General features: G+C 40.4%; 1 protein-coding gene across 2 annotated transcripts; it reads left to right on the top strand.

Annotated features, from left to right (window-relative positions):
- The first annotated feature begins 279 nt into the window (after positions 1 to 279).
- Positions 280 to 18,382, top strand: LOC143850752 (Late embryogenesis abundant protein (LEA) family protein). 2 transcript variants are annotated; one of them, XM_077360037.1, is made up of 3 exons: positions 280 to 510; positions 4,603 to 4,822; positions 17,966 to 18,382. In XM_077360037.1, the coding sequence occupies exons 1-3, from the start codon at positions 305 to 307 to the stop codon at positions 18,179 to 18,181; spliced, it is 642 nt and encodes a 213-aa protein (XP_077216152.1). In that variant the 5' UTR covers positions 280 to 304; the 3' UTR covers positions 18,182 to 18,382. The 2 variants fall into 2 exon arrangements, with proteins under 2 accessions (XP_077216152.1, XP_077216219.1); XM_077360104.1 differs by lacking the exon at positions 280 to 510 and adding an exon at positions 2,549 to 2,763.
- The last annotated feature ends 1,636 nt before the right edge of the window (positions 18,383 to 20,018 follow it).

The following is a 20,018-nucleotide window of genomic DNA, read 5'->3' as shown; positions in this document are numbered from 1 at the left end:
AGCCCGAGCCAAATTCAGGTTAACCTATCGGATCCGAGTTGGGTTCCAATCAACCCGGTCCAAAACCAGGTTAACCCATCAGATCCGGAGTGGGTCCGAACCAAGTTCAACCACTACCCACCTACCATTCTTTATATTAGAGACGTGAGACACAACCTTACAGCTCCGCGTGTGTTCCACGAGTGATGGTTATTTCGATATTCCACTAACCATGAAGGGACATTTTCGGAAGAATATTTCCACTGTTTCAGCTAGTATTTATACTCTTCTTCTTCTCTTTCCCGAACAAATATTTGTCGGAGCCATGGCGTGGATGACTCGATTTCTCGGCTTAGTAGCTTTTCTCGCCTTCGGAATCCTCTTCTCTCCTGAAACCTTTGGATCGAAATCCGACGGTGGATATTCCTCCACGATCTCCTCATTTATCAAACTAGCTCATCTCCTCACCTTTTCCACTGCTTGGGGCGCTGCTCTCTGGGTCACATTCATCGGTGGAATCATCATGTTTAAGTAAGCCCTTAATTTTCCCTTTTTCGCCCCTTTTTGTTTGTCGTTTCTAAAATTTAATATGGAATCATTTTGTTCAAGTAAAACCCTAATTTTCCATTTTTTGTTTAGGGGAAATGATATTTCCACCCTTTTTGTTTGTTGTTTCTAAAATTGAATTCGGAATCATCATGTTCAAGTAAAACCCTAATTTCCCCAATTTTTTGTGTTCAAGTAAAACCCTAATTTCCCAATTTCTCTATAGGAAAATGATATGTCCACCCTTTCTGCGTGTTCAAGTAAAACCCTAATTCTCCCATTTATTTGGGTGATAATGGTATTTCCAATGAGATTTTATATGATGTGTGGCCATGTAAACCAGTATTTTTGAAAAAGTACTCTGCGGCCCACTTCATAGGATGATCCAAACCATTCATTTGTAGGGCCACATCATAAATAGTTCGTGCCCCAAAAATCATTTCAATAGTATGATCCTAACCCTCTAATCTATATAGTGACTATAAGTTATGGAACCACCTATCCAGGATGATGCTAACCCTCTAATTCATATAGGGAATAAAAAATTATGGAAACACCTGAGTACAAATTATGAAAACAGCTGTCCATAGGATGATCCTAACTCTCCACTTGTATAGATTGGAGGGCACAACCTATTTAAGTTTGTGGGCCTACAAATGAACGGCTTGGATTTAAAAAATATTAGGTTGATATGGACACGTAAAATATCATTTCCAATGCCTTTGGCCCTTTGATTTGATCGGACGTTGAGAATGGGCACGCCAGAAGATGCTTCCACGATCCGTCTGAGGCGAGATCGTGGAAAAGCGTATATAAATGTACTAAGTGACCCTAACCACTTATTTACTGTGACCTTCGCTTCCTCTCTCCGGAGCGTCGGTAGCTCTTCCGGCGTCCTCTCTCGCAAGCTTGCAGGAGAAAAGGAATGGTCTGTTTCGGAAGGCACTCAATACATTTATATACGCTTTTCCACGATCTCGCCTCAGACGGATCGTGGAAGCATCTTCTGACGTGCCTATTCTCAACGTCCGATCAAATCAAAGGGCCAAAGGCGTCGGAAATGATATTTTACGTGTCCATATCAACCCAGTATTTTTTAAATCCAAACCGTTCATTTCTAGGCCCACAAACTTAAATAGGTTGTGCCCTCCGATCTGTACAGGTGGAGGGTTAGGATCATCCTATGGACAATTGTATTCATAATTTTTAGTCAGGTGTTTCCATAATTTTTTATTCCCTTTATGGACCAGAGGGTTAGGATCATCCTATGGATAGGTGGTAAAATAACTTATAGTCACTATATAGATTAGAGGGTTAGGATCATACTATTGAGATGATTTTTGGGGCACAACCTATTTGTGATGTGACCCTACAAATGAACGGTTTGGATCGTCCTATGAAGCGGGCCGCAGAGTACTTTTTCAAAAATACTGGTTTATATGGCCACACATTATATAAAATTTCATTGGAAATACCATTGTCACCCAAATAAGTGGGCCCTACTCAACTAAAACTCAATTCAAGAGTAGGGGTGCAACTTTGGGCCGTGTTGGGTTGGGTTCTAGCGATCCGCAACCCAACCAAGGTAGCATTACCTCAACCTATACAGACCCAGCCTGAACCTTGCGTAGAGGAGGGTCAACCCTAAACCAACCCGCCTTCAAATCTCTCAACCCTATCCCAACTTTTCTAACCCAATTTTCTAAATTGGGTCAACCCTAACCCTAACCCCATCCTATCCAATGAAAGGCCAATCCAACCCGAGCCGAAATCAGGCTAACCCATCGGATCCGGGTTGGGTCCGAACCATGTTGCACCCTTTTACAAAAGGCAACAAAGTTCATTACCACCTACCATTCCCCCCCCCCCCAACGACATGAGAGTGTGAGACACGTCTCCGCGCTTTCCACGAGCGTTGGTTATTTCTATATTCCACGTACCACGTAGGGGCATTTTAGTAAGAATACTTCCATTTTTTAAGTTCGTATTAATACTCTTCTCCTCCTCTTCCCCAACAAATATATGTCGGAGCCATGGCATGGATGACTCGATTTCTTGCCCTAGCAGCTCTTCTCGCCTTCAGAATCCTATTCTCTCCCAAAACCTTTGGATCGAAATCCGACGGTGGATATTCATCCACGATCTCCTCATCTCTCAAACTAGTCATCTCCTCACCTTTTCCACCGCCTGGGGCGCTACTCTCTTGGTCACATTCATCGGTGGAATCATCATGTTTAAGTAAGCCCTTAATTTTCCATTTTTGCCCCCCTTTTGTTTGTCGTTTCTACAATTGAATACGGAATTATCGTGTTCTAGTAAAACCCTAGATTTCCCTTTTTTTTTTCTATACGGGAAATGATATTTCCACCCTCTGTGTTTGTTGTTTCTAAAATTGAATTCGGAATCATCATGTTCAAGTAAAACCCTAATTTCCCAATTTCTCTACTGAAAAATGATATTTCCACCCTTTTTGCGTGTTCAAGTAAAACCCTAATTCTCCCATTTTTCTATAGGGGAATGGTACTTTTGCCCTTTTTGTTTGTTGTTTCTAAAATTGAATACGGAATCATCATGTTCAAGTAAAACCCTAATTTCCCCATTTTTTTTGTGTTCAAGTAAAACCATAATTTCTCCATTTTTTGTGTTCAAGTAAAACCCTATTTTCCCAATTTCTCTATAGGAAAATGATATTTCCACCCTTTTTGCGTGTTCAAGTAAAACCCTAATTCTCCCATTTTTCTATAGGGGAATGGTACTTCCGCCCTTTTTGTTTGTTGTTTCTAAAATTGAATACGGAATCATGTTCAAGTAAAACCCTAATTTCCCCTTTTTTTTGTTTTCAAGTAAAACCCTAATTTACCCTTTTTTTGTGTTCAAGTAAAATCCTAATTTTCCAATTTCTCTATAGGAAAAATGATATTTCCACCCTTTTTGTGTTGCGTGCCTAATCGACCGTAACACAAATAAACAAAAAATAATAGGGAGAAAAAGTGGGGAGAGAGCTTGATTCGAGGCAACCGGACCTTATAATGGCTCAAATTGAGAGGAACCATGACTCTCCTAGAACAAAGTTTCCTCTGTGCTCTAAATTTCTTCTTCACTCCTAATTTCATTAAAATACTCTACTTAAATACAAGAACAAAAGTAGTTGCCACATCCCTACCCACTAACCCAATTACATCACACATGGGCAATAACTACCACCCATAACTCTAAAACACATACCCACAAACCTAAATGCAAATCCCTACAATAACTACCTTGCAACTTGCTCCTATACACCATAACATATACGTATCATTTTGCCTGTTCAAGTAAAACCCTAATTCTCCCATTTTTCTATAGGGGAATGATATTTCCGCATTTTTGTTTGTAGTTTCTAAAATTGAATACGGAATCATCATGTTCAAGTAAAACCCTAATTTTCCCATTTTTCTGTTGGAAATGATATTTCCACTCTTTTTTTGTTGTTTCTAAAATTGAACTCAGAATCATCATGTTCAAGTAAAATCCTATTTCTAGCCTTTTTGTTCGTAGTTTCTAAAATTGAATACGGAATCATCATGTTCAAGTAAAACCCTAATTTTCCAATTTTTTTGTTAAGGATGCCATCATTTACACTGCACGTGATTGGCATGTGATAAGTTGTTAGTTCCTACCATTTTTCTGTCTTTTTGGTTGTTGTTTCTAAAATTGAATACGAAATCATCATGTTCAAGTAAAACCCTAATTAATGTTGGAAATGGTATTTCCACCCTTTTTGTTCGTTGTTTTTCTAAAATCGAACACGGAATCATCATGTTCAAGTAAAACCCTATTCCACCCTTTTTGTTCGTTGTTTATAAAATTGAATACGGAATCATCATGTTCAAGCAAAAACCTAATTTTTCCATTTTTTTTATAGGATAGTGATATTTCCACCCTTCTTGTTTGTTGTTTCTAAAATCGAATATGGAATCATCATGTTCAATTAAAACCCTGATATTCCTATTTTTTTGTAGGGTAATGATATCCCCACCCTTTTGTGTTTGTTGTTTCTAAAATTGAATCTCTTTCTACCTACTTTTTGGAATTCAGCAATCTTCCAAGGCATCAGTTTGGAAATCTCCAGGGCAAGATGTTTCCCGCGTATTTCTCGATGATTTCTATTTGTAGTGCCATTTCTGTGGCAGCGTTCGGTTATCTCCACCCATGGAAGACGGCGTCGTCCATAGAGAGGTATCAATTGGGTTTTTTGCTCTCCTCGTTCGCGTTCAATCTCACAAACTTATTTGTATTTACGCCGATGACGATCGAGGTAATCCGTGACTCAAATTTACCTTTTTTTACTGATACTTTTCTTGAATATTTGTATTTTATGCGTGAATTATGGGATTTGTTGCTAATTTTAACTAAATTGTGGTTAACTCCCTTGTATATGAAACATAATTTAGGTGTGTGTGTGTGGGTGTGGGTGTCTTGTTTACACTCAAGTGGGGATTCCTCTTGAGAGGACTTTTGTAAAAACTGTGGATGTTATCTCTTGTAGCTTTCCTAGATAGGTTAGGAGAGAGATTTCCGTCTTTGACCTAGGCTATATAACGTATTGATATATCCTATGTAAAGTGTGAGGAAGAAAAAAGAGAGCTTTACGTGGAGAGGTAGGAGATAGACACAGAGAGACTTGGGTCTTTGCCTAAGTTATATATAAGCCATTGATATATCCTATGTAAAGTGAGAGGAGGAAAAAAGAGAGCTTTTACATGAAGAAGAGAGATGGGTCAGGTCTCTCTTAGTCGTTGGTTGGTCTTGGGGTGATCTTCATGTTTTTTTTTGAAATGGAAGGGTGATCTTCATGTTGTGAGGAAAAGGGGACTATTTTTTTTTTTTTTTGGAATGGGAAAGATAATTACATTACCAAAAGGGATCAAGATGATCCCAAAAAGCACAGCCGAGAAAGAGGCATAAGAAGAAGGATAAGCGGGAACATCAAGAGCTAGGGAGGGAGAAAGTGAAAGAACTCAATACTCTCCCTGGATACACCTTCTTTAGCCAATCTATTCGCCTTGCTGTTTGCTGACCGCCTTACATGGATAAATGAGATGGATGCAATCCCAATTCTATCCTGAATCTCATCAAACAGGGCGGCGAATCTCCAAGGAACAGTAATTGATTCTCTTAGCCATCTAATGACATTTTGCGAATCACCTTCCACCACCACCTTATTTGCCTCTATATTTTGGAGCATTTTGATTCCATAGTGAACGGCCCGAACTTCTGCCTCTGAGTCAGCTACTCCGATAGTTCCTCTGAATGCCCATATTACTACTCCATCTTCTTGAAATTAATATATCAATGTGAATCTTTTTGTAATCCTTGTTTCATTCTTATATAGTAGAAGATCATGTCTCCCTTTGTAGATGCAGGCAATCTTCTTGAATCATATAAACTTATATTCTCATTGTGTGCCTTTTGGTGTGTTTACAATTTCTATTATGTATTTGCTGTTAGATTGTGTTAGGCCCAACGGATTATTATAAAAAAAAATGGCGGTATTTCGTAATGAGAGCAATCATCGGCAAAGAACGATAAAAAAAGGTGGATTTTGAGAGCTTGATGGAAATTCTAGCAGGAGGTGGAGTTCCTTAGATTTTTGTCATGAGGTTACCTTATGTTTTAGATCTACGTGTGGTGTACTTTTGATTTGGGGAGTATGCGAATCAATCAAATGAGTTTCAGATCATTTGGGAAAGAAAATGAACAAAATCTGCTCATATTTCTGAAATATGGAATTCTCTCTCTAGCTGATTGGTGCAACATCTGAATTATCGATCATATCCTAATTGATAAACTGAGCAATACTCTAATTAGGCGATCAGAAACCGATTGGTTGTCCCTTAGACAATCAGCTGAGTCATACTCTAATCAGATGACCAAAGAATTTGGATGCCTAGAGCTAAAATTTAATTATTTGCTTTTAAAATTTGTGAAGTGATTTTCGGTTGATCTGAAGTTGCTGTAATGGACTAACTCTCATAATTCAAGAGTGAGAATGTTAATTGAAAAGGGAGTTTCACTACATGACAAAGGAGAGTGAAGACATCCTAGTTCAACATGGCACCGCTAAGGCATTGACAGAAAGGGTGACAACCCCAAAAAATGGAGTCTCAAACCTACAACCTCGCTCCGATACCACTATCAGGATCAAGTGCTACCAATCTTACCAAAAGCTATAGCTGATGGAAAGGGCGCATACTTTATCCGCATGGTTGCGCACAATGCTAGAGCCCCGTACTAAGCGACAGTTGTACATGAGGGGATGCACCATTACAGTGCCACGAGTCGGGCGGTTAGTTCTTGGCCAGTTACGTTTTCCCGAGACAGAGGGTGGATGCTGGCCCCCATAAGCCAACATGAATCAATTTCATAAGGTTGATGAAATGATGAAGAAAGAACACATGGCCTTATTGCTTCTATTCTTTATTCATACAACAACCGAGTGACTATGCTATTGATTGGGAAGGACACATAATGCTGGGAGCATTCATGGCGGACTAGGAGGCATAATTGGGATGATGGTCAAGAGCATGGATTGGTTATTCATAGTGAGAATCCAAGAGGAAAGTCGTCTAGGGATAATTTTTTTGCTATCTTTTTTCGAAAACCACCATATATATATATATATATATATATATATATATATATATATATATATATATATAGAGAGAGAGAGAGAGAGAGAGAGAGAGAGAGAGAGAGAGAGAGTCTAAACTAAAGGGAGCCCTTTCAAAAAAGAGGTGAAAGGGCTCCCCCATTGGCTGCACATCACCATCATGTTTGACTTTTCAGCCGTTATTAATGCATGATGGTGATGTGTAGCCAATAAGAGAGCCCTTGCACCTCTTTTTGCAAGGGCTCCCTTCAGTCTAGAATTCCTCATATATATATATATATATATATATATATATATATTGATGGAGATTGACGTCCCTTGCGAGTTTATTCTTGGCGGGGCCGCCCTCAAGAAGTCGTATAGAGATTTTTTATTGTTATTTTTGTCCCTTAGGGATCTTTTTGTTATTTTTAATGTTATTAGGGGTATTTTGGGGCATATTTGATTTATTAGGGATGTTTTCGTCATTAAATTGTTTGTCTTTTAGGAAGTTTTATTTTAGCAAGATTCTATTTCTTTGGTTGTTAATTGCCTATTTATAGGCTAAACTACAGATTATTATGGGACTTTTGCATGAAATACAATTGAATTGTGTGAGTTCTTCTTCCCCTCTTGAGTTCTTCTGCTTCTCCCCCCCAATTCTTGTGTCCCTTTTCTACTAATTCTTCTTCTTTCTTCTTATTCTTCCATTTATTCTTCCCTAGCTACATCAAATTTGGTATCAGAGCCAAAAGATTCAACATTCAAAAGATCGCAGCCGAACTAACCAAGAGCCCAAAAAAAATCTAGCCCCAAATCTCCTTCAAATCCACCCATCAGAATCTAACCCATACCCTTTTTTCCTTTAAAACAACCCTTGCACTTTCAGTCTTCAATGAAAAAAAACAAACAAAGTACCTTCTTCCTCCATTAAACCTAACCCCTTAATCCGACCCTATCTAACCCTAACCCAAGAAATCCAAAACCTAACCCTTTAAACCCTAACCATATCCTAACCCCAACTCTTTAAAACCTTTGAATTTCAGATTTTTGCCCCTTTTCCTCAAGCTCACTCGCCAGCCTGGTCGATTCCATTGGCCTGGATCCTTCGCTCGCCAGGCCAATCCCCTATCAACATAGGCTCCCTCGTCTGCCTGGTCGATTCCATTGGCCCTGGATCCTTCGCCCACCAAGTCAATCCCTGATTGACCCAGGCTCACTCGCCAGCCTGGTCGATTCCATTGGCCATGGATCCTTCGCTCACCAGGCCAATCCCCTATCGACATAGGCTCACTCACCTTCTTGGTTGATTCCATTTGGCTCTAGGCACACTCGCGCACTAAGCCAATCCCTGATCAACCCAGGCTCACTCGCCAGTCTGGTCGATTCCATTGGCCTTGGATCCTTCGCTCGCCAGGCCAATCCTTGATCAACTCAGGATCAATCGCTCGCCAGGCCAATTTCCAACGTTTTGGTTTATTCGTAACCTAGTCAATGTTCAGACGTAACCCTCGAAATCTGATTAAACCTGTTATCACACGGTATCGAAACCTAAAATCAGATCCTAACCCTTCTGCTTCCCTCCACCAACGCCTCCGCCGGAGCCCCCACGACCGCCGCTCCTCCGCCTCCCCATATCCACCGCGTCTGCTCACCAGAGTGGGTCACATGGTCTTAGTCGTTGCGTGAAGGAGAAGGAAAGTCACGAACTTCCTTTTTTCTAGAGCTCTCTGTTCGTGCAAAAGAAGAAAGAATAAAAGGTTTCAAAGTTAATCCCCACCCCCATTGTTTTCCCTAGACCACCCCCATTTAAAGTAAACCATTACTTATAGGTGTTACGCCCGGCTGCCCCTTTTTTTTACTTTGTGCACCCCCCCTCCCCCCCCCAAATAAATTTAAGTGAATTCACGTGACATTCTGTCACGTGAGTGCCTCAGATAGAGAGAAAAAAACAAAACGTACTTTAAGTTATTGATTACCCACCCCCCCCCCCCCCCCCCACCCCCCCCCCCCCCCACCCCCCCAATTTTCTCTGAGCACCTACCTTTTTTTTTCACACGTGACTGACTTATGTTAAACAAATTAATCCTTCCTTTCTTCCTTAGGCACCCCCCACATTAGTAATACTAGATTTCACCCCCTCTTTTTACCTTTCGGCACCCACCCCCCAAAATCAGGAAAAATATAAACAGCCATACAATTTCACATGGGAGGATATGAGGACCAGCTTGAAGGATAAGTATGTGCCCACCTTCTATCAGCAATAGTTGTTAAGAGGTTTATTAGGTTTGAAGCAGTCGAACTCTACGGTCAAAGAGTATTTATCAAAGTTTGAAGAGCTTATGCTAGGATGTGATGTCTCTGAAGAACTTTCCATGACTGTAAACAAGTTCATACATGGGTTGAGACCTGAGATTTAGAGAGAAGTTGACCTCCATTCTCCAGAGACCATGGAGGAAGCCTATCTTAAAGCTCTTGAATTTGAAAAATATCTCAATTACCCCAGCCCCAGAGGTGGAACGTCCCAAATGAGAGAGACACAAATGACTAGATCGTGGTCATCACAACAGACTAGTAGAGTTTTCCAGTTAGGTCCAATTGCTTCAAGAAACACCACCAATGTTTCTAGAGGAAGCAACAACTTTGGTCCAACAGTTAGCACTAATCGGGATAAAGGACCGGTAACTTCTACTTCACGTCAAGGTCCTGTAACTTCAAATTCTCGACAAGTCCCACAAGGTCCTGAGTGTTTTAACTGCCATCAGAAAGGTCACATTGCCTCTCGTTGTCCACATCGCACCCTAACTATAGAAGAGGAGCATGGTGATCCCTTCGAGGACCAAGATGACAAGCAAGAAGTCGAGCCGCTTGATCCTGTCGACTCGGCAGATGAAGATGACTTCGATGGAGCACCTGATGGCACATGTGTTGGTGTAGTGTGTTGCATTTTGTCTACGCCTGCAGCAAAAGACGATTGTCAGCGTACTAACATTTTTCACACTTATATTGACTGCGGAGGCACAGTGTGTAAAATCGTCATCGATGGTGGGAGTTCCATGAATGTAGTCTCCCAAGTGGGTGTTTCTAAAATGAAACTCAAACTTGAACCACACCCGCAACCGTACAAGGTCGCTTAAGTTGATAAGACATCCTTACATGTTTCACAGAGGTGTCTTGTCCCCATCAAAATGGGAGATTATTCAGATAAGATATGGTGTGATGTCCTCCCCATGGATGTTGCCCACGTCTTACTTGGCTACCTATGTTTTTAAACATCGTGTTAAAACAATTAAGTTGAAACTTGCACAACCTACATATAAAGTTAAGGGTTCCAAGCTTAATGCCAACATATGTCCTGTCTCTTGACTGGCTCCTTCAAATTCTTTGCATATAAAGTTAAGGGTTCCAAGCTTAATTCATCTTCAAAATCAACCAAAACAAAGGGTCTCAATATCCTGAATCGCAAAGAATTTGAAGGAGCCAGTCAAGAGACAGGACATATGTTGGCATTAGTGGATGAAGGAGCTCTTTAGCTCTCATCTGAGCAGCCAGTTAACCTGCCACCTGTTGTCAACCAGTTATTACAGAAATTTAACGATGTGATTCTTGATGAGCGTCCTGCAGAATTACCACCCATGAGGGATGTTCAGCATGCGATCGACCTGATCCCAGGTTCTCAATTGCCCAACCTTCCACACTACCGCATGAATCCTCTTGAGCGGACTGAGTTACACCGACAGGTCGAGGAATTACTACAGCGGGTGTGATCCGAGACAGTCTTAACCCTTGTGTTGTACCCGCATTCCTAACATCAAAGAAAGACGGGTCATGGAGAATGTGCATTGACAGTCGCGTTATAAATAAAATCACTATCAAGTACAGATTTCCAATACCCCGTCTTGAGGATATGTTAGATCTTTAGCAGGTCTTGTTGGTATAGTAAGATCGACTTACGAAGTGGATACTGTTAGAAAATGATTTGCAAATCTGTAATTTAGGATTCGAGAATACCTTATAATGAATTAACCCTTTTAGTTGTGAAGACAGAAATCAACAGTAACTATTCTGCAAGAATCAATTGTAATAAAACAGAGAAATAGTTAGACCACTTATAGAGTTGAGGCACGAAGGATCTTCGCTGTCCTTAAGGCGAATCTCGCCCCCACTATGACGAATCAATGGTGCAGATGGGCGTCTCGGCGTATGCCTCCAGGATACAACAACTCTTGCTCCAAGGGTGTGCACTCACGCAGCCTGGATGCCTAAGAACTCGCTTATATGTGCCAAAAGCTTTGATCAGAAAGCTTGGGGGAAAAAGAACAGAAAACCAGAGAAGAAGAAGAATCCGTCAAGGATATCTTTTTGTTTTCTCTAAAACCGATTTTATAGAAAAGCAATCGACACGTTCGGGTGAAACGTCGCACTCTTTTAATGCGTGAGAGACGTTTCCCAAACGGTCACTAAACCACGATTAAGGAATCTAAAATGGTAAAAAGAGTTAAACAAAATAAACTCTTGAACCATTAAAAGAAAAAGAGAAAAAATAAATAATAGAAAAAAGAAAAATCCTTAGGCCCATGCGCGCTGCCGGCCGAGCCGGGCCGGGCGGCGCGCGCGTGTGGTATGATCAAAAGCCTGCCGGACCCAAGTGGGCGATCTGTACGCGTAGGATCCCCATGACCTCTTGCTCATTCACAAGGTTAAGAGAGTGAAAGTATATATAATGACTAAAAACACCCCATTGTAAGTTTGAATTACAAAAAGACTTTTTCACATAAAAAGTCAACAGATACCACCAGATACGAATTCGTCCAGGTGACGAATGGAAAACCGCCTTTAAAACACGAAACGACTTGTTCGAATGGTTAATCATGCCCTTCGGGTTATCTAACGCTCCGAGCACATTCATAAGGGTAACAACTCATATCTTACGTCCGTTTTTAGGCAAATTTGTGTAGTATACTTTGACGATAATTTGATTTTTTAGTCGATCAAAAGGAGTACATCTGGATCACCTTAGGCAAGTTCTTGAGATACTTCAAAAACCAAGTTAATCATGCCCTTCGGGTTATCTAACGCTCCGAGCACATTCATGAGGGTAATGACTCACAACTTACGTCCGTTTTTAGGCAAATTTGTGGTAGTATACTTTGACGATATTTTGATTTTTAGTTGATCAAAAGGAGTACATCTGGATCACCTTAGGTAAGTTCTTGACATACTTCAAGAAGCCAAGTTTTATGCCAATCTCTAGAAGTGCTCGTTTATGCAGACACAGGTAATATTCCTTGGTTTTATTGTCTCGGAAAAGGGTGTTTCTGCAGACCCTGAAAAGGTAAGAGAGATTAATGAGTGGCCGATTCCTAAGACACTTTCTGAGGTTTGAAGTTTTCATGGATTGGTCACATTTTATCGCAGGTTTGTTGAGGGTTTCAGTACCCTTATGGCTCCCATGATGGAATGCATGAAGAAAGGAGAGTTCCGTTGGACCCCTACAGCTACTCGTGCTTTCAATAGTATCAAACAAAAGATTATTGAGGCTCCCGTCCTAGCTCGTCCTGACTTTTCCAAAGTCTTCAAGAAGGACACCATGTAGCCTATTTTAGCGAGAAGCTTAATAAGGCTAAACAACGATATTCTATATATGATAAAGAGTTGTACGCTGTTATACAAGCGTTGTTTCATTAGAGGTATTACTTATTACGAGTTTGTCTTGTATTCTGACCACTAAGTGTTGAAATACATTCATTCACAAAAGAAATTAAATCCAAGGCACGCTAAGTGGGTAGAATTTTTACAAGCATATACATTCGTCCTCAATCATCGGGCCGGAGTTGAAAATAGAGTCGTCGATGCCTCAAGTGGTGTGGTTATGGTTTTATAGTCTATGAGTGTCAAGGTCATCGGATTTGATAGGCTGAAAGACGAGTATGCCACCTGTCCTGATTTTGGCATCATCTTTTAAGATGTCAATGATAGTAACCGTTGAGAGCATGTTAATTTCTTAATACAAGACGGTTATCTATTTTGAGGATCTAGGCTGTGCATTCCCCGAACTTCACTTAGAGATTTCTTAGTTTGGGAACTGCATGCTGGAGGCCTAGCAGGACACTTTCGCAGGGATAAGACAATCGCGTTTGTCGATGATCAATTTTATTGGCCATCTTTAAAGAAAGATGTAGCGTGAGTTGTTTCTCAGTGTTGTATTTGCCAATTGGGAAAGGCTAAGAAGCAAAACACTGGATTATACACGCCTTTGCCTATTCCCCATTCGCCCTGGCAAGATGTCAGCATGGACTTTGCCCTTAGACTGCCTAGGACAACTAGAGGACATGACTCTATCTTGGTTGTGGTAGATAGATTCTCTCGGATGGCTCATTTTATTCAGTGTAGCAAAGCAGCTGACGCCGTCCAGGTTGCTAAGCTGTTTTTTAGGAGATTGTCAAACTTCACGGGCTACCTATTTCCATTGTGTCTGATAGGAATGTCAAATTCGTTAGTTATTTTTGGAGAACATTTTGAAAACTCTTCGAAATCCAATTGAAGTTTTCATCAGCATTTCATCCATAGACCGATGGCTAGACTAAGGTCGTTAATCGTAGGTTGGGTGATTTGTTGAGATGTTTGGTAGGAGACCGTCCAGGTACATGGGATCTTTTGTTACTAACTGTCGAGTTCATGTACAATAGTTCCGTCAATAGGACCATTGGAAAGAGCCCCTTTGAGAGTGTTCATGGCGCCAATCCTCGTCAGCCTGTTGAACTTATTCCATTACCCCCTGATGCCCGTCCATCCTAGTTAGCCGATTCTTTTGCCTAGCACATTCGTGACCTACATGCTGATATACGTCGTAGGATTGCTACGAGTAATGCTGACTACAAACTAGCCGCTGATGTACATCGTAGGAAATTTGAATAAGGAGACTAGTCATGTTATAGTTCATATTCGTCTTGAGCTACCCTCGCCGTTCTTTCAAAAAGTTACATGCTCGAGCCATTGGACCTTTTCGTATCTTGGTAAGTATGGCCCTAATACATATTTAATACTTACATGCTGATATGAATATTAGTCCCGTCTTCAATATTGAAGATCTTATCACATATTGAGGTGCCTTTGAACCTCCTACTATGCCGCCAGATGTTTCTACAGGTCGGACTGCAGCTCTTCTGTTCCAGCCCCAATACCAGTGGTTCCGCCAGCTCCACCACTTCCTCCCGACCATATTGATGCTATACTTGCCGATGAGATCGTTTCATCACGTCATGGTAGTTTTCAGCGCTATCTTGTCAAGTGGCGTCGTCAACCAGATTCCGACGCTGCTTGGCTTATAGAGGAGGAGCTTCGCCGATTGGACCCCGACATCTTGGACCAGTACCACACTCTTCACTCTTCGGAGGAGAGTTCTTTTCAGCAGCGGGAAATGATGGAGATCGACGTCCTTTGCGAGTTTATTCTCAGCAGGGCCACCGTCGAGAAGCCCCATAGAGATCTTTTTATTGTTATTTTTGCCCCTTAGGGATCTTTTTGTTATTTTTAATGTTATTAGAGGTATTTGGGGCATATTTGATTTATTAGGGTTGTTTTAGTCATTAAGTTGTTTTAGTCTTTTAGGAAGTCTTATTTTAGTAAGATTCTATTTCTTTCATTGTTAATTGCCTATTTATAGGCTAAACTACAGATTATTATGGACTTTTGCATGAAATACAATTGAATCAAGTGAGTTCTTCTTCCCCTCTTGAGTTCTTCTGCATCTCTCCCCAAATTCTTCTCTCCCTTTTCTACTAATTCTTCTTCTTTCTTCTTATTCTTCTATTTCTTCTTCCCTATCTACATCATGTATGTATGTATGTGTGTGTTCGGCCCCAAAATTTCCTTCAGATGCCCCTTCCCCGATTATGCATTAATAGATGAGCAGATGGTAGAAAAGCAAGGATGTACCCTTCGACAAACCTTACTGCATACGCTGCTCTCTCTGGAAAAGAGAAAGAAGAAAAATAGTTCTCTTTTTTATCTCTTTGCTTTTTGGTTGCCCTCCTTCATTATATTCCGTTGCCATGGCTAGCATTAGCAACAAAGACCGCCCTCTCTCCTCCATAAACCCATGTTCTTCCCAATCCCACTATAAAATGTGTACGACGTCCTACTCGATTCTAATTCATAGATCGGAAATGCCCTTTTTTTTTAGTGATTTGGAGGATATCCAGGGCGAGGTGCCGTGGTGTATGTTATTTGCAAATGACATAGTATTAATTGACGAAACCAAAGCAGGAGTTAATGCTAAGTTAGAGTTATGGAGAACTACTTTGGAATACGTTTTAGACTAAGCAGGACTAAGACAGAGTATATGGAGTGCAACTTTAGTAATGTAAGGAGGCGGGGCAACGATGTAGTAAATATGATTGGACAGGAGGTACCTAAGAGGGATATCTTTTGCTATCTTGGTTCAATCCTACATAAGGAAGGAGAGATTGAAGAGGATGTTAACCACATAATAAGAGTAGGTTGGTTGAAGTGGAAGCATACTTCAGGAGTTCTGTGTGATTGTAAAATACCTACCAAGTTGAAGGGAAAGTTTTATAAGACAACTGTGAGGCCAGCCATGTTGTATGGCTCATAATGTTGGGCCACCAAGAAGCAGCATGCGCATAAGATGAGTGTAGCGGTGATGCGAATACTTAGATGGATGTGCGGCCACACAAGGTTAGATCGAATGAAAAATGAAGACATCCGTAAAAAGGTGGGGGTGGCACCAATTGAGGAGAAGATGAGAGAGCGCTGCTTAAAATGGTTTGGGCATATCCAACGTAGGCCTTTGGGTGCTTCAGTGAGAAGAAGTGACTCGTGCCAAGTTGATGGAGTAAAAAGAGTTAGGGGCAGACTGAAAACAACTTGGGTAGAAACAGTGAGGAAAGACTTGAGGGCTAGGAACATAGCAGAGAACATGACCTTGGATAGGATAGAATGGAAGAAAATGATCCATGTAGACGAACCCAATTAGTGTTAGGAGTAGACTTAGTCAATTTGAGCCGCGTAGATCCTTTCACCTTCTTCATGAAAATTTTCTGAAGGATTCATAGCCGACCCCAACTAATTTGGGACAAAGGCTTAGTTGAGTTGAGTTGAGTATTTGGAAGCGCTTCTAGAAGGAAGGATTACACAACCCCCCATGTCTTCCTCTGCTACAAGGAACCAAACTTGGAAGCAACGGAGTTCGATTGATTGCCCTTGCTTCTTCTCCTTCTCCGCGTTGGATGGCGAAAAACATCGCAACAGTTAGGGCAGGAGGCAGAGCCTCGTCGTAGGGAGGAAGAGCAAGCTTCTTCCATGACGAATAACTTTCTTTCTTTCTTCCATAATTGGATGGGGAAAATAATCATTGATTTCTTATTAAAGTTCGACACTTCTCTCTTGGCTCTCTTTTTTTTTTTTTTTTGGAATTCTTCATGATGTCTTGTGGTTCTAAAAATTATGGAATCAAAGAGAAAACAAAGAAAGTGAAATAAAAAGAAACTAGGAACTGCATTTGATCTCGTCAATCGTCATGTTCTTTTGAGTTGCGTGAGAGGGAGGGAGGGAGGCTTATTCTCTGTTTTGTTTTAGGCTTACCGCAGCCCATTCCGACGGGTACTTGCTTTTGACCGGTAAAAGGGGTGATAGAGGGGGAAATAGGTGAGGTAAAATCCTTAAATACCTACTTCAGTCATCACCTTTTGTTGTTGTCATTGCTATCTTTTATACGTTTCATTGCCAATAGCATAGCTTTGAGGTAAAGGCCATCACTGAGAGATGATAGAGACAAGGGGGGTTGTTGCGCAGAGGGAGAGAGTTAAACTGCTCGTCTAATTATTTTTTTTTGGGTTTTGAGGGAGGGGGGGTGGCGCGCACGGGTAGCGAAAGGAGCAAATTTATCAGCTCCGTGTATATATATGTACATGTATAAACTTCCATTTTCTGGTTTCTCAATATTTCTGTCTTGTCTCACTTTTTCCTTCTGTCTGTATTCTAGCTTAGTCTTTTCAGTCACAATTGAATAATGTTGGTATCACTGAAGATGAAAGTTTGATGGATAGCAATTATTGTCGAGAATTCAATTTATTAAGTACAGAATGTGAAAATGGTATCTGGATCCTGGAAATGTGAGGACTTGATGAATTCATTTATGACTTTTCTGAAAGTAGTAAAATTTTGCCTTCTTATGAGTCTGATTCTTGAAAGTTCTAACCTTTCTGATTCTTCTATGCTGGCGCTCTGAAACATAATTTATTTACAAAGAAAAAAAATGGCTTCTTCACAGTTTGTTTTTCAGCACTACTTGCTTAATTCCTGTTTAGTTTTTCACTTTTTTTGGGACCGAGTCACCTCCACTATTGATGCTACCTGACTAGAAAGTGATAGAAGTAATTACTAAAAGAAATAAAGTATGTGAACTTAGATTGCCATCCAATGAGCGTTGACTACATTAAAATTCGTCCTTTTCTGTTCCTGATTATAGAAGTTAAGAATCGTGGCCTTGTTTTGTTTGGCGTTTAGATATTTTTCTTAAAAGGGGGAGCCTTAAAATAAATTTGTGGAGTCAGTGGTGTTTAACTAAAGAGGTGGTCTAAGCTTTCATTTTTCAGATTATGTGAAAAACTAAGGTTAATAACAAAAAACAAACAGGATGACGTCATCCATCGAAAATCAGTCTAAAATTTAGATCACCTCTTAACTAAATTCAGCTATGGTAGGTATACAAAGGCCTATAGTTCCACTTGAATGAATATGTTATTAGTATGTGGGAAGCTACATTTTGTTTTTGCTTTTGTTTAGATGATGAAAAAGAGGCACAAGGTGGAGAGAGAAGAAAGCATTGGAGAGGAAGTTGGATGGTCGAAGAACACAGAAACAGCGAAAGTCAATCCAAAACTTGCTGCGATGAACAGAAAATTCGGAATGATCCATGGCTTATCGTCGCTTGCTAATATTATGTCGTTTGGTAGCCTTGCCATTCATTCATGGTACTTAGCAGGTAAAATCCAACTGTAGGGTTTGATGTTTCTAAATTATGGATTTTGTTTTCAAGCTATGGCTTACACCTAGTAGGTGAGGAAGCATCCAATGCTCTCGTCCATTGATAAGTCTTAAAGATTTTTATGCTTCATGCCCATTATCTCCACCTGTAATACTAAACATTACATGGTTCTGTTTTCCTAGACAATATTTTATGGAAATACCCACTTATAATAATTTGTGTAGGCAATGTTTTATATAAGAAATGTTTTACATATGTTCTACTCATAGTCAGCAAAACGTGATTAGGCAAAAAAATGCGACGGCAAAAATTTGAGTTTAATACGGAATTGGTTCAAAAAACCGTAGTTAAAAAAAATAGAAACACAAGAAAATGAGTTTAAAATTTTGTTAAAGAGACATTACTCGCAGAGGTTTGATGTGAACCTAATCCCCAAATAAATCAGCACCTCGGTGCCCTAATAACTCTTGCACACAAGCTTAATTTGAATTAGTTCTTGGGTCTTTTCCTGATAATCCATGCAGCTTAAATCACACAATGCACCTCCCCTTATTCAAGTCTGGTTCATAATTATCCAAGATCACATCTCTCTCCTTCAGTATCCAATGTAGATGCCAGATTGACAACCTTAGCTGAGGAATTATAAGCAGACGTCTGTGCCGTTATATGCCATTTTGTGGCTACTCAGCAAAATTCATGGGAATTATGTAGGTTAATGCCCTGTTTGTTTTGGAATTTGAGAACCGAGACTCAAAATTAAGGCACTGTTTGTTTCAGATTATGACAACAGATTGTCATCCCTAAACCTATTATTGGACTCAAAATTGAAGGTTTTGGGCTTACAATCTGTTATCATAATCTGAAACGAACAGGGCACATAAATTTGGGTCCACTAATCAGTTTTGGATTATCGATTCTCAAAATCCAAAACAAACTAGTATGGTTGATTGTCGTGGAATGTCAGTAACTCTCGAGGACTTGGACTTTGAATGTGCTGGCACTGGGAGTCTCATGGGCTTTTTGGGACTTGCAGTGACTTCCACAGGCACTTCAGAGTTATGTAGTCACATGTTAGTCACCAACAAACACAAGCATTTTGAAGTCTTGACGGTTTAACACTCAATTTTTTACTGTTCCCAGTGGTTTGTACGCCAAAGTAGTGGATCTAAATACTAGTGGAAGTCTTTGAACCCAAATAATGGTCCAAAGAGTAGTGGGGTTTATGGGTACAAATAAAAGAAGATGTGTGTGCCCGGGCAGTGTTTAAAAGCTCAAATTTTACTTTCAAAATCAATAAAAATAATTGGGTAAGGATCTCAGTGGATTTGAACTACCATTCTCTTGAGAAAATGCTGGGGTTACTCACCATTTCCAAAGCACTCTACCAATTTGAGCTAAGGATTTGTATTTGAACTACCATTCTCTTGAGAAAATGCTGGGGTTACTCACCATTTCCAAGGCACTCTACCAAATGGTCGAAACAATTTGTATTCATCAATGAAGCCTCTACAAATCAGGGTTAGTATTGTCGCCACACGGGAATCCCATGGTTTTCACTCAATGTCCCTAGGAAGGCCGGGAAATAAAAGGTTTGGATCATTGAACAAGTGAAACCCAAGCACTTTTGCGCGCTCGTGTGAATGCGATACCGACGGGAGTCCTTGCAAAAACCAGCTACAAGGGTGCCAAAGTGCATTCATAAGGGCACAGAGAAATATAAATTAAAATTAACTGGATAATAAACTCACTTTGGTGAGATGTTCTAAGGGTGGCACCCTAGTAGGTGGAATTTTTGCAAGGGCTCCCTTCAATTTAGCATTCCTCAAAAAATATATGTGAATTGGTATAAAT

This window comes from Tasmannia lanceolata, unplaced genomic scaffold, assembly GCF_043159265.1.
Source record: "Tasmannia lanceolata isolate RefF3 unplaced genomic scaffold, GAP_Taslan_0.1 ptg000002l, whole genome shotgun sequence".
NCBI classification, from domain to species: domain Eukaryota; kingdom Viridiplantae; phylum Streptophyta; class Magnoliopsida; order Canellales; family Winteraceae; genus Tasmannia; species Tasmannia lanceolata.
Note: the sequence above shows the minus strand (reverse complement) of the source record. Positions and strands in the feature narration are given on the sequence as shown.

Excerpts from the sequence above, each read along its gene's own strand:
- LOC143850752 (XM_077360037.1), top strand. The coding sequence starts at position 305 with ATGGCGTGGATGACTCGATTTCTCGGCTTAGTAGCTTTTCTCGCCTTC. Across the intron at positions 511-4,602 it reads GGTGGAATCATCATGTTTAA|CAATCTTCCAAGGCATCAGT; the intron begins GTAAGCCCTTAA and ends TTTGGAATTCAG. Across the intron at positions 4,823-17,965 it reads TTACGCCGATGACGATCGAG|ATGATGAAAAAGAGGCACAA; the intron begins GTAATCCGTGAC and ends GCTTTTGTTTAG.